Source organism: Myotis yumanensis, unplaced genomic scaffold, assembly GCF_028538775.1.
Source record: "Myotis yumanensis isolate MYYU_CA2020_CCGP unplaced genomic scaffold, mMyoYum1.0.hap1 SCAF_3, whole genome shotgun sequence".
NCBI lineage: Eukaryota > Metazoa > Chordata > Mammalia > Chiroptera > Vespertilionidae > Myotis > Myotis yumanensis.
Window position 1 is genome coordinate 139,788,467 of NW_027223754.1, and position 15,578 is coordinate 139,804,044.

Below are 15,578 nucleotides of genomic sequence, written 5' to 3' on the forward strand. Positions count from 1 at the left end.
GCACCTGGGATGAATTTAAGAATTTGTTGGCCAAATGGATGAACCAATGAAAGACTCAAAGAGCCAAACCCAACTCTGTTCAAATCCCGTTTCCAGGTGCCACTGCCTGTGGTAATGTTTAGCCTCCGATTTGAAACACTCACTGAAGAGATGCCGAGTCTTAGCTTATTTTATGACATGGGAATGATAGCTCCTGGCAGCCAGAGCAGAGGAGCTGTTAGGATGCACAGAAGATTCTGGCCCCCTGCTGAGATATGTAAATGACCACTCTGACAGCCCTTCTCCAAAAGGGGCTTTCAAACCATAATGTGCTTCACCCTCTATCTGTCATGGCACCAGTAAAGAAACACTATTTAACGCGTAACTATCCACAGGCACTTGTTTAATTGTATTGCTGTTCTTTGCAGTGCTGCCAAGCAAATATCCTTTGAGCCTATTTTGGTTAATAACATGGTTTGCATTTATTGTTTAATTTCCAAGCCCATCTCAAAGCGAAAGTCCACTGTGGGCCTCCAGATCTTCTCCACATCAGCTCTGTTTTGAAAGGAAGGCTCGGATTGCTATAGATTTCAGAGCACTCACAGCTGAGCATGAATACAAAGGTACAGAGCGTGTACACAGAGCCACAGAAAGGAAGAGAAAACAACCCAGCGCAACGGTGCCAGAGCTTAGTTTCTAAGAGGAAAGAACCAAAGGATACATGAGGACCAAAATATCTAATGTAAGATTTCATAATCTATTTGATTTTCACCCCAGGTCTGGCTCTAGATAGGCCAACGGCTTTTTGAAAGCCAAATAATGAAGCACAATGGGGACATTTCTGCTTCATTCTTAATCTCCATCCCAATGTGTGCTTCCCGTGTATCGGAGGAATCCTTGGTTCTACACCCCACTGCCCTACTGAGTCACACACAAATATCTTTGTTCTCCCAATTCCTCTAACCCAGGTAATATGTAATTCAGACTTAAGAATTGAGAGACAAGAGAGGGAGAAGTAGGTTTACTTAGCTGCGCAGCAGGACAAACAACTGGACATTGACAATAAACATCCATGGCTTTAAGTCCTTGAACTTACCGAGGGAATTTGTGGTGGCCATTATTTTTTCTACTAGGGTTTTAGCCTTGCACCATATTGCTTCCCACCCGTCCCTTCTTCTCAGACCAAAATCACTCACCCGTAGCTCCCACCCAAGGTTTCAGATAATTTCTGCTGCAGAACAGTTTAGCTAGCCCTCTGTTTGCCCAAAGGGTCTCATGCTCATATGTATGGCCAAACATGACTCTTCTCACCCTAGGAGCTCTGTGCCAACCCTTAAAGTAATATAATTTTACCTCCCTCTGCTACTTTAAAATAAAGCTTCTATGTGTGGGCTCTCTTTTATGCAAATGCCGTACTTCTAACATTCTCACAGAAATGAAAAGAATAAAAAATGTAAGGATTGATTTTACTTATTTTGCTTTTGCACCCAAAGGATTTATCCTAATCCCCTCCTCGTAAACTAATCTATCTTTCAGAAGTCCTCCAAAATGGCTTAAAAAGGAAAAGTGGGAACCTTTAGTTTTGAGCACCTTTCCTTCCCTTCAGTAAGCAAACCCCAACTTGGTTCACTATTTCTGTAGGTGCCGGAAGCCAGTCCTTCCTTGCTGCTTGACACAGTCGCTGCAGGGAAGAAACATCTGCACAGCATATGTTTCAAGGGACCTGGAGTATATGGCGTACTGTTCTTAATATGTTTGCTCCCCTTCTTGGCGCTATGTGTTTGAACCAAGGTCACCTCTCCCAGAAAGGTTGTTTCCCCAGGTAGGGATTTTTCCCGGAAGCTAGGGAGGGAATAAAACCCCTTAACTAAGTGCCAGGTGGGTAGTTAATCCCTTTAACTACACATTCTTTACTCCCTGGAATGGAGATAAGAAACGCCCTAACCTTTGGAATGGAAATTGACCGGATTAAAATCAACTGGTATAAATGCAGATGTAGGTGGCACAGCTACTTAGAAGTGTGTGTGGGTCTGAATAGGACAACACACAGGGATCCAGCTCGCCTCTGTGTGCACAGCGGGAATCATGTCGAGTTTGTCGGTGAGAGACCCGGCCATGGATCGATCGCTACGTTCAGTGTTCGTGGGGAACATTCCTTATGAGGCCACCGAGGAGCAGTTAAAGGACATTTTTTCGGAGGTTGGTTCCGTTGTCAGTTTCCGGCTGGTATACGATAGAGAGACCGGGAAATCCAAGGGCTATGGCTTCTGCGAGTACCAAGACCAGGAGACCGCCCTCAGTGCCATGCGAAATCTGAATGGGCGAGAGCTCAGCAGCCGGGCGCTGCGGGTGGACAATGCTGCCAGTGAAAAGGACAAGGAGGAGTTGAAGAGCTTGGGGCCCGTGGCGCCCATCATTGACTCACCCTATGGGGACCCTATGGAGCCAGAGGACGCCCCTGAGACAATTACCCGAGCAGTCGCTAGTCTTCCCCCGGAGCAGATGTTGGAGCTGATGAAGCAGATGAAGCTCTGTGTCCAAAACAGCCCCCAGGAAGCTCGAACAATGTTACTTCAGAACCCGCAACTGGCTTATGCGCTCTTGCAGGTGCAAGTAGTGATGAAAATCATAGACCGAGAGACTGCTCTGAAAATTCTCCATCCCAAGATACCCGTTACACCGCTGATCCCAGGCAAATCTCAGCGTGTGTCTGGCCCCGTCGCTGGCCCCGTCTCTGGCCCTGGCCCTGGGCTCTGCCCAGGACCTAATGTGTTGCTGAACCAGCAAAACCCTCCAGCTCCTCAGCCCCAGCCTTTGGCTAGAAGACCTGTGGAAGACATCCCTCCTCTGATGCAGACCCCTATCCAGGGTGGAATTCCGGCCCCGGGGCCCATGCCAGCTGCAGTTCCTGGGTCTGGTTCTTTAACTCCTGGTGGAGCTCCGCAGCCCCAAGTTGGAATGCCAATGGTTGGTCCTGTGCCTTTGGAGCGGGGACAGATGCAGATGTCGGATCCTAGAGCTCCTATGCTACGTGGACCCAGGACTGCTGGTGGACTACCTCGTCGAGGGTTGTTGGGAGATGCTCCAAATGACCCGCGTGGAGGGACTTTGCTTTCAGTCACTTACACTGGAGAAGTGGAGCCCAGGGGCTATCTTGGGCCACCTCATCAGGGCCCCCCCAGGCACCATGCCCCTGGTCATGACGGCCGTGGCCCTTCCTCACGTCAGATGAGGGGAGGGCCAATCTCTGATCCCAGAATGCGAATTGGAGAGCCCAGAGGACAGATGATAGATCAAAGGGTTCTACTTCTGGATGGTAGAGGTAGTAGAGACTCTCGAGGGATGGAGACCCGAGCCATGGAAACTGAGGTCTTGGAGGCACGAGTGATGGAGAGAAGAGGAATGAAGACCTGTGCAATGGAAGCCAGAGGCATGGATGGAAGAGGAATGGAGATATGGGGCCCTGGCCCTAGTTCAAAAGGCCCTATGACCAGTGGAATCCAGGGTCCTGGTTCCATTAATATGGGGGCAGGTGGTCCACAGGAACCCAGGCAGGTCCCAAGCATTTCAGGGGTGGGAAATCCTGGAGCTAGCATGCAGGGAGCAGGCATGCAAGGACCAGGTATGCAGGGAGGAGGCATGCAAGGGGCAGGCATGCAGGGAACAGGCGTACAGGGGGCAAGCAAGCAAAGTGGAGGCCAGCCTAGCAGTTTTAGTCCAGGGCAGAGCCAAGGAACTCCACAGGATCAAGAAAAGGCAGCTTTGATCAGGCAGGTTCTTCAACTGACTGCAGATCAAATTGCCATGCTGCCTCCTGAGCAAAGGCAGAGTATCCTGATCTTAAAGGAACAAATCCAGAAGTCTAATGGAGGTTCTTGAAATACTTCATAGTAATCCCAGAAAGTTGTTTTTTTTTTTTTTCCTTTTTCTTTTTCTCTTTTTTTTCTTTTTAGCATGGAGAATGGGTGCAAAAAGCTGACGCCTGCATCCCCACAGTTGAATGATTAGGGCAGAACCTAATCTCTTTTGTTGTTCTTGTCTTCCCTGCCCCCTCCATTTTCCTTTTTTTTTTAATGGGGAGGGGGAGGCATGGGTCTGTTTCCTATAATTCACTATAAATATACAAAAATAACTCTGAAAGGGATACTATACCAAATAAAATTACAAATAATATGCAGCAATACTATAAGTGTGTACAATATGTTAACTTCTTTTAAAAACAATATTAAATAAAACAATGTGGCAGAGAATTGAAGATGGCGGCATAGGTAAACACCGGAGACTGCTGCCGCAAACAACCACTTCAAAAATACAACTAAAAGATGGAACAGACATCAACCAGAACCACAGGAAGGCTGGCTGAGGAGAGACTCTTCAACTAGAAGCAAAGACAACAGCATTACGAGGCTCAGAGGAGGCGCAGTGTAGAAAATTTAAAGGTACGGAGGTGCGCGTGCAAAGCGGGCTGGTGGCTGAGGGCGTGGTTGTAGTTTTCAATCAGGAGGGAGTCTCAGACTCTGAGCTCCAGATCCAGGAGAGACTCTAGGGACCCAGACTCAAACGGGAGAAGCAGGACTGTCTGGCTACGGTCCCTCCGAGGTTTGCAGCGGTTGCTGGGACAGAGGCAGAGCCCCTGGGGAAGGACTGAGAGCAGCCATAACTGCTCCCTCCGCCCGCCCTGCCCTAGCCCTGCCCAGAGCCATTTGCCAGATCGCCTCAGGCAAAGGCTAGATTAGCACCTCCCCAGAGGACAGAAGTTTTCCACACAACTGATTCTCACAGCCAGTCGGCCTGATGGTCAAATCCCTCTAGTATTAACTACAACAATTAAGGCTTAACTAGAACAACACTTCGCACAAAGACCACAAGGGGGTGCACCAAGAAAGCATAAAAGATGCGGAGACAAAAAAACATGACAGAAATGGAGGATATGGAGCTAAAAATCGAAATTTTGAGGGCTTGCAATAAACTTGAGCAGAGCCTCACGAAAACTAATGAGACCCTCGATGCCACAATAAAGAAACTAGAAATTAAGCATACACAGACTGAAATAAAGAATATTATACCCAATAGCAGATCAGAGGAGCACAAGAATCAAGCCAAAGAATTGAAATGCGAAGAAGCAAAAAACACCCAACTGGAAAAGCAAAATGAAAAAAGAATCCGAAAGTGTGAATATAGTGTAAGGAGCCTCTGGGACAGCTTCAAGCGGACTAATATCAGAATTATAGGAGTGCCAGAAGATGAGAGACAGCAAGATATTGAAAACCTATTTCAAGAAATAATGGCAGAAAACTTCCCCCACCTGGTGAAAGAAATGGACTTACAGGTCCAAGAATCGCAGAGAACCCCAAACAAAAGGAATCCAAAGACGACCACACCAAGACACATCATAATTAAAATGCCAAGAGCAAAAGACAAAGAGAGAATCTTAAAAACAGCAAGAGAAAGAGACTCAATTACCTACAAGGGAATACCCATACGACTGTCAGCTGATTTCTCAACAGAAACTTTGCAGGCCAGAAGGGAATGGCAAGAAATATTCAAAGTGATAAATAGCAAGAACCTACAACCAAGATTACTTTATCCAGCAAAGTTATCATTCAGAATTGAAGGTCAGGTAAGAGCTTCATAGATAAGGAAAAGCTAAAGGAGTTCATCACCACTAAACCAGTATTATATGAAATACTGAAAGGTATCCTTTAAAAAGAGGAAGAAGAAAAAGGTAAAGATACAAATTGTGACAAACAAACATGCATCTATCAACAAGTGAATCTAAGAATCAAGTGAATAAATAATCTGATGTACAGAATGAACTGGTGATTATAATGAATCAGGGACATAGAAAGGGAATGGACTGACTATTCTTGGGAGGAAAGGGGAATGGGAGATTCGGGAAGAGACTGGACAAAAATCGTGCACCTATGGATGAGGACAGTGGGTGGGGAGTGAGGGCGGAGGGTGGGGCGGGAACTGCAAGGAGGGGAGTTATGGGGGGGGAAGAGGAACAAATGTAATCTGAACAATAAAGATTTAATTTAAAAAAAATAAAATAAATAAAATAAAATAAAACAATGTGAAATCTTTACAGAAGACGAGAAGATAACCTATTAAAAAGATAATTTACCGCCAAAACTGGTTTGGCTCAGTGGATAGAGCGTCATCCTGCAGACTGAAGGGTCCCAGGTTCAATTCCGGCTAAGGGCATGTACCTGGGTTGCGGGCACGTCCCCAGTGGGAGATGTGCAGGAGTCGGCTGATCAATGTTTCTCTTTCATCGATGTTTCTAACTCTCTATCTCTCTCCCTTCCTCTCTGTAAAAAAACAATAAAATATATTAAAAAAAAATCTTGTAGCCTGAATTCTCTGCTTAGTGGTTATTAACCATCGCTTTTTATAAGGCATAAAGCCACTTAGTTCTAGTATAGGTACCACTGAGACATAGTTAAAAATCAGTAGAAGGTGAAGCTTATCACATTTCCTTCAGAGCTACTACCTAATTTCTTTTGAAGCCTTGAGAATGTGGACATCGAAAGTATAGCATCGACAACTAGTGAACTGAAGTATAAACACCCAAATAACCAGGTGATCTTACTCTGGAGAAAAAAACTAATACTAGTCACAGAGGGAGAAATGCCATTTAATACAAGGAGAGAACTGAGGCTTGGAAATGAATTATTTTTCCTTTGCAAGGTGTATACATCTTAAATGGGTTTAAAGTTTTCATCCATATGCTGTTTCCACTTACCCATTTTTTTACTGTTGTTTATACTGTTACTTTCCCTGTGTATCCTATATGCTCCCCCTAGATTGGAGGGGATAACTCTACATGTGTGATAGTTCTGTACACTAATTCACAGAGTTGGCTTGGTCACTTTGAAATTATAGTTCCTTTAAAGCTTTCTTTGAAGGACTAAATGAAAACCATTAAATGTTATGTTCTTTGTTGTAATAAAATGTCTGCATTGTTTAATGAAGACTTAATAAAAAGAATGCACAATACCTGAATAAATAAATAAATAAATACAGATGTAATAAGACAATAAAACACAGAACCTGGCTAGAGATCCTGGCTAGAACCTGACTAGAGAACCTGGCTAGGCTGCTGATCAACTGAACGCTGTCTCCGTGTCATTCCTTCTTCGCCGACTCCATCCACACCTTTGGGAACCCGTGGACCTGCTGGGGTTGGACCCCAACACGGAGGGTTTGTTATATCCTTGTGATGGTTAATTTTATGTGGCAACTTGCCAAAGTCACAGGGTATCCATACTTTGGATCAAACATTATTCTGGGTGTGTCTGTGAGGGTATTCTTGAATGAGATTAACATTTGAGTCAGTAGACTGAGCAAGGCGGACTGCAGTAGTTCATAGTGTGGTTGTACCGTATTAGTCAGATGTGTGACCTTATGTTGTCTTTACTTAAATAAGTTTTAATGCTCTCTCAAAACTAACATGGGAATATACTGCTGGGAACATAGTAGCAGAATGTATTTCAGCACCACACAGAACTAGGTATGTGTTACCTCATAGGAAGTGAATTCATTATTCTCAGCCTCAGTTTATCTTTCCCTCAAACTGGTATAATAATAACATATGTTACATAGGACTTTTATTAAAGATTAAATATGGTAATGAAGGTGACTTCAGAGCAAGTAAGAAACATGGGGCAAATAAACGTTAGCTCTGTTAATAACAATGATAGTAATAAAATTTAATACAAAAAAATCCAGAGTCAAGCTTTCGGTATCTACAAAATATTGTTGAGTAGGCATTATTTTACTATGTTATTAGATCAATAAGAATTTTCCACATTGAACTAGATAAATAAACAAAAACTCAAAAACTATGCTATGTTTGATTCATCTGTTCTGAAAATCCCAATCTGGCAGGATACTACAAATTATCTGGTCTTTGTGACTATAGTCCAATAGCCAGTACACTTATGCATTATCTGTATGATAAAATATGATGCCTTACTCAGGCTTCCATCATTTTGTCAGAAATATATCAATTCTCGATTTAAGTTTTGTCTTGTATCTTGGAATTATTTCCTCATTGTTAATCATTCTCCAGGCGGAAAAGTTCAGACTTCCTCAAATAAGCCATACCGCATCAGTCCCCACTGATATACCTTTAGTCAATTAGTGTGGATATGTTTATTCTTTGCCTGGCCAAATGCTCCTACTCATTCACTTCCTTCCAAAACACATACGGTGCTTTTCTGTCTAATAATCCTTTTCCCACTGACATGTAATGACAGACTTTTGGAACCTCTGTCAAAAACAAAGATTCTTAAACTGTTTTTTGAAAACCTGACAAAAAGGATAGGTACATTCTCTACGGGAAAAAAAGCACACATGTTGCTGTAGAGTGAATATCTGTGCCCTTCCAAAATTCATATGTTGAAATCTTAACTCCCAAGATGATGGTGGCATCAGAAGGCGGGGAATTTGGGAAGTGATTAGCACCCTAACAAGACAGACCTCAGAAAGCCCCCAGCCCCTTCCACCATGTGAGGATACAGTTAGTCTGCAACTTGGAAGAGGGACTACACTGGACCACGCTGGAATCCTGATCTTGGACTTTAGCCTTCAGAACTATGAGAAATAAATGTTTGTTGCTTATAAGCCACCCAGTTTATTGTATTTTGTTATAGCATTCCGAACAGAGGCATCACTATATCATCAAATGCTGCTTTTCCCTTTCCTTCTGCCATTTTTTCCCTCCCCAAAATCATTGCTTTTCAACATCTACCCCTTCAAATTCCACATACTTTCAAATTCCTGCCTATGATCCCTGCTTTAATCTACCAGGCATACTTTTAGTATTTCCAGACTTCCTAGGATGGCTTTGTCTAGATTTGGATCAACTCTAGTCCAATTCTAGGCCCCATTTTCTCTCTCCCATGTTTCCAGCCCTCCTCTGCTTACTGCAAGGCCTTGATATAGGAAGTGTTGAACTGTAGTGTGAGAGACACCAGGCTGAATTTTGCTGTTTCTGCTTTTTATCTTAGAACTAGAGGCCCAGTGCACAAAATTGTGCATGTGTAGGGTCCCTAGGCTTGGCTGTCGAAAAGGGCCGATCTGTGGGGTGACCAGCAGGGTAATCGGGAGCCCTCCTCTGGCACCCACCTTGGCTGGCCTGGGGCCTGTGGGCTGGGGCCAGCTCCTGCATTGAACGTCTGCCCCCTGGTGGTCAGTGCATTTCATAGCGACTGGTTGTTCTACTAGTTGTTCTGCTGTTTGGTTGATTTGCATTTGCTATTAGGCTTTTATTACATAGGATTCATATAAAGTTTGGCAATCTCTGTCTCTAAATTATGCAGAATCCATTGTTTTGCTATAGTTTGTTATATTAGAAAATAGAGACAAAGGCAGCCACCATTGTCATGAACTATCTGGAATTCCTCAGAGATAATTCTTCAACCAGTGAGGAGGATAGATTGGAAGAAATGCTAACAAAGGAAAGACTAAATAGAAGGCTATTTTAATAGTGTAGGTAAATATAATGAGGGCCATGTTTTATAGATGACGAGGATATGGTGGGTTCAGATGATATTAAAAATTTGGTGTCAAAAAGCACAGGGAGGGAAGGGTAACACTTAGGTTTCTGGTTTAGCCACTGAACATCATTACCATAGAACCATTCTGACAAAAAGAAGAGAATGAGGGCTGATTTGGGCAGATGGGAAGTGTATGTAGAGGGAATTTAATGAATTCCATTTCAGAACTAAGAGTTTAGGATGCCTAAGAAATATCCAGGAGGATTTAGAAATAGCACAAAAAAATGTTGGAACTAAAATAGAAATCTGGGAGCCTACAGCATTAAGCTGAGAGGAGAAGCTGTGTTCATGTGTGAGGTTTTTCAAGAAAGTGGAATAGAAAAGAGAATAGTGGAAAGGACGTCAGACAAAAACCTCAGGAGACACTTTCATTGATGGTGCAGGCAGCGGAAGAGGAGCCAGTGGAAAGACCTAGAAAAGAGAAAGATGCAGTGAGGCAGGGAGGAAAAGTTTCAGAAGCCCATCTTGGAAATTGAAGGTAAAATCAGTTTCTTGGAGGGAATGTTGATCCATCTTATAAGTATTGAATAGAAAATAAAGGAGGAAGTGATGGTATCGATATCATGGTGCCTAAAGACTGAAGATCTTTTGAATTTTTTAGCATTAGGAAGCCATTGGTGATGCTTGCCAAGAACATTTTTTATAGGTTGGTGAGGGTGAAAGCAGATTACAGAGGGTCAAAGAATGGGTTAGAGTTGAAGAATTATAGGCAGGGAATACAGACCTCTTACCTATAGTGCCTTACTCACTGTAGTCCTTAAAGAATGAAACAAGGACAGTAAAGTAATACACCTAATAATATTCTCAGAACATTGAGAACTCCTGGTCTGTGGCCCTTTTGACTATATTTGTATACACCTTTCCCATTTTATATGGAAAGTTCCTTTATGTAACCTTGTGCATCTAAATCATGCCTGAATCATGTAATAGTGTGCACCTGGGATGAATTTAAGAATTTGTTGGCCAAATGGATGAACCAATGAAAGACTCAAAGAGCCCAACCCAACTCTGTTCAAATTCCCTGTTTCCAGGTGCCACTGCCTGTGGTAATGTTTAGCCTCCGATTTGAAACACTGAAGAGATGCCGAGTCTTAGCTTATTTTATGACATGGGAATGATAGCTCCTAGCAGCCAGAGCAGAGGAGCTGTTAGGATGCACAGAAGATTCTGGCCCCCTGCTGAGATATGTAAATGGCCACTCTGACAGCCCTTCTCCAAAAGGGGCTTTCAAACCATAATGTGTTTCACCCTCTATCTGTCATGGCACCAGTAAAGGAACACTATTTCACGTGTAACTATCCACAGGCACTTGTTTAATTGTATTGCTGTTCTTTGCAGTGCTGCCAAGCAAATATCCTTTGAGCCTATTTTGGTTAATAACATGGTTTGCATTTATTGTTTAATTTCCAAGCCCATCTCAAAGCGAAAGTCCACTGTGGGCCTCCAGATCTTCTCCACATCAGCTCTGTTTTGAAAGGAAGGCTCGGATTGCTATAGATTTCGGAGAACACACTGCTGAGCATGAATACAAAGGCAACAGCATGTACACAGAGCCACAGAAAGGAAGAGAAAACAATCCAGCACAACGGTGCCAGAGCTTAGTTTCTAAGAGGAAAGAACCAAAGGATACATGTGGACCAAAATATCTAATGTAAGATTTCATAATCTATTTGATTTTCACCCCAGGTCTGGCTCTAGATAGGCCAATGGATTTTTTGAAAGCCAAATAAAGAAGCACAATGGAGACTTTTCTGTTAGACTTGTCATCCAAATATCTAGCCGTTCTTAATTTCTCCAGCTAACTGGTGGCCATATCCTTGATATTTACATGAACTTGGCTTGAATTCCTCAAATACTCTCTGACGATTTAGGAAAAGATACAGTGGGCAAGTTCTGGTTTCTCCATTCATTTCTGCTTCATTCTTAATCTCCATCCCAATGTGTGCTTCCCGTGTATCGGAGGAATCCTTGGTTCTACACCCCACTGCCCTACTGAGTCACACACAAATATCTTTGTTCTCCCAATTCCTCTAACCCAGGTAATATGTAATTCAGACTTAAGAATTGAGAGACAAGAGAGGGAGAAGTAGGTTTACTTAGCTGCGCAGCAGGACAAACAACTGGACATTGACAATAAACATCCATGGCTTTAAGTCCTTGAACTTACCGAGGGAATTTGTGGTGGCCATTATTTTTTCTACTAGGGTTTTAGCCTTGCACCATATTGCTTCCCACCCGTCCCTTCTTCTCAGACCAAAATCACTCACCCGTAGCTCCCACCCAAGGTTTCAGATAATTTCTGCTGCAGAATAGTTTAGCTAGCCCTCTGTTTTTTTTGCAAACCATCTGCTCATGCCCAAAGGGTCTCATTCTCATATTTATGGCCAAACATGACTCTTCTCACCCTAGGAGCTCTGTGCCAACCCTTAAAGTAATATAATTTTACCTCCCTCTGCTACTTTAAAATAAAGCTTCTATGCATGGGCTCTTTGTTATGCAAATGCCATACTTCTATCATTCTCACAAAAATGAAAAGAATAAAAAATTAAGGATTTATTTTACTTATTTTGCTTTTGCACCCAAAGGATTTATCCTAATCCCCTCCTCTTAAACTAATCTATCTTTCGGAAGTCCTCCAAAATGGCTTAAAAAGGAAAAGTGGAAACCTTTAGTTTTGAGCACCTTCCCTTGCCTCCAGTCCTCAAACCCCAACTTGGTTCACTATTTCTGTAGGTGCTGGAAGCCGGTCCATCCTTGCTGCTTGACACAGTTGCTACAGGGAAGTAACATCTGCACAGCATATGTTTCAAGGGACCTGGAGTATATGGCATACTGTTCTTAATATGTTTGCTCCCCTTCTTGGCGCTATGTGTTTGAACCAAGGTCACCTCTCCTAGAAAGGTTGTTTCCCCAGGTAGGGATTTTTCCATGAAGTTAGGGAGGGAATAAAACCCCTTAACTAAGTGCCAGGTGGGTAGTTAATCACTTTAACTACGAACAATCACGCTTAAGCTACATAATCTTTACTCCATGGAATAGAGATAAGAAACGCCCTAACCTTTGGAATAGAAATTGACAGGATTAAAATCAACTGGTATAAATACAGATGTAGGTTGCTCAGCAGAAGTGTGGGTAGGAGAAGGACGACTCGCAGGGATCCCGCTCAGCGCTGTGTGCACAGCCGGAATCACATCAAGTTTGTCGGTGAGAGACCTGGCCATGGATCGATCGCTGCGTTCAGTGTTCGTGGGGAACATTCCTTATGAGGCCACCGAGGAGCAGTTAAAGGGCATTTTTTCGGAGGTTGGTTCCGTTGTCAGTTTCTGGCTCGTATACGATAGAGAGACCGGGAAATCCAAGGGCTATGGCTTCTGCGAGTACCAAGACCAGGAGACCGCCCTCAGTGCCATGCGAAATCTGAATGGGCGAGAGCTCAGCGGCCGGGTGCTGCGGGTGGACAATGCTGCCAGTGAAAAGGACAAGGAGGAGTTGAAGAGCTTGGGGCCCGTGGCGCCCATCATTGACTCACCCTATGGGGACCCTATGGAGCCGGAGGACGCCCCTGAGTCAATTACCCGAGCAGTCGCTAGTCTTCCCCCGGAGCAGATGTTGGAGCTGATGAAGCAGATGAAGCTCTGTATCCAAAACAGCCCCCAGGAAGCGCGAACAATGTTACTTCAGAACCCGCAACTGGCGTATGCGCTCTTGCAGGTGCAAGTAGTGATGAAAATCATAGACCGAGAGACTGCTCTGAAAATTCTCCATCCCAAGATACCCGTTACACCGCTGATCCCAGGCAAATCTCAGCGTGTGTCTGGCCCCGTCGCTGGCCCCGTCTCTGGCCCTGGCCCTGGGCTCTGCCCAGGACCTAATGTGTTGCTGAACCAGCAAAACCCTCCAGCTCCTCAGCCCCAGCCTTTGGCTAGAAGACCTGTGGAAGACATCCCTCCTCTGATGCAGATCCCTATCCAGGGTGGAATTCCGGCCCCGGGGCCCATGCCAGCTGCAGTTCCTGGGTCTGGTTCTTTAACTCCTGGTGGAGCTCCGCAGCCCCAAGTTGGAATGCCAATGGTTGGTCCTGTGCCTTTGGAGCGGGGACAGATGCAGATGTCGGATCCTAGAGCTCCTATGCTACGTGGACCCAGGACTGCTGGTGGACTACCTCGTCGAGGGTTGTTGGGAGATGCTCCAAATGACCCGCGTGGAGGGACTTTGCTTTCAGTCACTCACACTGGAGAAGTGGAGCCCAGGGGCTATCTTGGGCCACCTCATCAGGGCCCCCCCAGGCACCATGCCCCTGGTCATGACGGCCATGGCCCTTCCTCACGTCAGATGAGGGGAGGGCCAATCTCTGATCCCAGAATGCGAATTGGAGAGCCCAGAGGACAGATGATAGATCAAAGGGTTCTACTTCTGGATGGTAGAGGTAGTAGAGACTCTTGAGGGATGGAGACCCGAGCCATGGAAACTGAGGTCTTGGAGGCACGAGTGATGGAGAGAAGAGGAATGAAGACCTGTGCAATGGAAGCCAGAGGCATGGATGGAAGAGGAATGGAGATATGGGGCCCTGGCCCTAGTTCAAAAGGCCCTATGACCAGTGGAATCCAGGGTCCTGGTTCCGTTAATATGGGGGCAGGTGGTCCACAGGGACCCAGGCAGGTCCCAAGCATTTCAGGGGTGGGAAATCCTGGAGCTAGCATGCAGGGAGCAGGCATGCAAGGACCAGGTATGCAGGGAGGAGGCATGCAAGGGGCAGGCATGCAGGGAACAGGCGTACAGGGGGCAAGCAAGCAAAGTGGAGGCCAGCCTAGCAGTTTTAGTCCAGGGCAGAGCCAAGGAACTCCACAGGATCAAGAAAAGGCAGCTTTGATCAGGCAGGTTCTTCAACTGACTGCAGATCAAATTGCCATGCTGCCTCCTGAGCAAAGGCAGAGTATCCTGATCTTAAAGGAACAAATCCAGAAGTCTAATGGAGGTTCTTGAAATACTTCATAGTAATCCCAGAAAGTTGTTTTTTTTCCTTTTTCTTTTTCTCTTTTTTTCTTTTTAGCATGGAGAATGGGTGCAAAAAGCTGATGCCTGCATCCCCACAGTTGAATGATTAGGGCAGAACCTAATCTCTTTTGTTGTTCTTATCTTCCCTGCCCCCTCCATTTTCCTTTTTATTTTTAATCGGGAGGGGGAGGCATGGGTCTGTTCACTTTAATTCACTGTAAATATACAAAAATAACTCTGAAAGGGATACTATACCAAATAAAATTACAAATAATATGCAGCAATACTATAAGTGTGTACAATATGTTAACTTCTTTTAAAAACAATATTAAATAAAACAATATGAAATCTTTACAGAAGACGAGAAGATAACCTATTAAAAAGATAATTTACCAAGATAGTTTAAGAGTTTTGATTGTATAAGAAAACAAGTTTACCTCCAAAATATAAGATCCATTTTTTTGGTAAATCACTTAAAATACAAAAACCTATTTTGGGGGCAAAAGAAAGTTGTGTTAAGTTAAGCATTCTTTCAGTGTTTTGGAATTATTTAGAAATGTTAGAGTTAACAGGATAAATCTAAACTTGTGGTATTGGGATTGTTTTTTTCTAAAGCTGTGCTACCTGAATATCCAAGAAGTCATCTGGTGTGATGTTTCATTTATCTCACCTTTCAGAGGCCAGTGATATTCTGGCCTGGCTTGAAAATGATACTTTACTGGGACAGTTCTAGGATTAACCAGGTTACTTAACTCTCCTCTGAGGAGACTCAGTATTTCTCTCCATACCTTCCTATGTCTCAGTAACTATGAGCCCTAAATCTAAATCTGAGTTATTCTCTCACATCCTTCCCTAAAATCAGTGTCTAGGAACCAGTTTATCTGAATGAATTATAGACCACATTGGGCTTTTCATAAATGGTAAAGGGCTTCCTTCATGCAGTAAAACTCTGCTTCTAGCTTTTATATGCAGATGCTTCCATCTGGTCAACCAGAAACAGGAATTTAAAATCTTAGTCTCAGCAATATTTAACATACC

General features: G+C 44.0%; 2 protein-coding genes across 2 annotated transcripts; both read left to right on the forward strand.

Moving 5' to 3' along the window:
- Positions 1–2,064: 2,064 nt before the first annotated feature.
- Positions 2,065–3,858, forward strand: LOC139005351 (cleavage stimulation factor subunit 2 tau variant-like). Its single transcript, XM_070407620.1, has one exon. The coding sequence runs from the start codon at positions 2,065–2,067 to the stop codon at positions 3,856–3,858; it is 1,794 nt and encodes a 597-aa protein (XP_070263721.1).
- Positions 3,859–10,512: 6,654 nt separating this feature from the next.
- Positions 10,513–14,528, forward strand: LOC139006343 (cleavage stimulation factor subunit 2 tau variant-like). The gene is given in 2 exon segments (XM_070408764.1): positions 10,513–10,591; positions 12,652–14,528. Coding segments are annotated over 2 exon segments (1,956 nt in total).
- Positions 14,529–15,578: the final 1,050 nt, after the last annotated feature.

What these genes read in the sequence shown, in the direction of transcription:
- LOC139005351 (XM_070407620.1), top strand. Translation starts at nt 2,065, where the DNA reads ATGTCGAGTTTGTCGGTGAGAGACCCGGCCATGGATCGATCGCTACGT.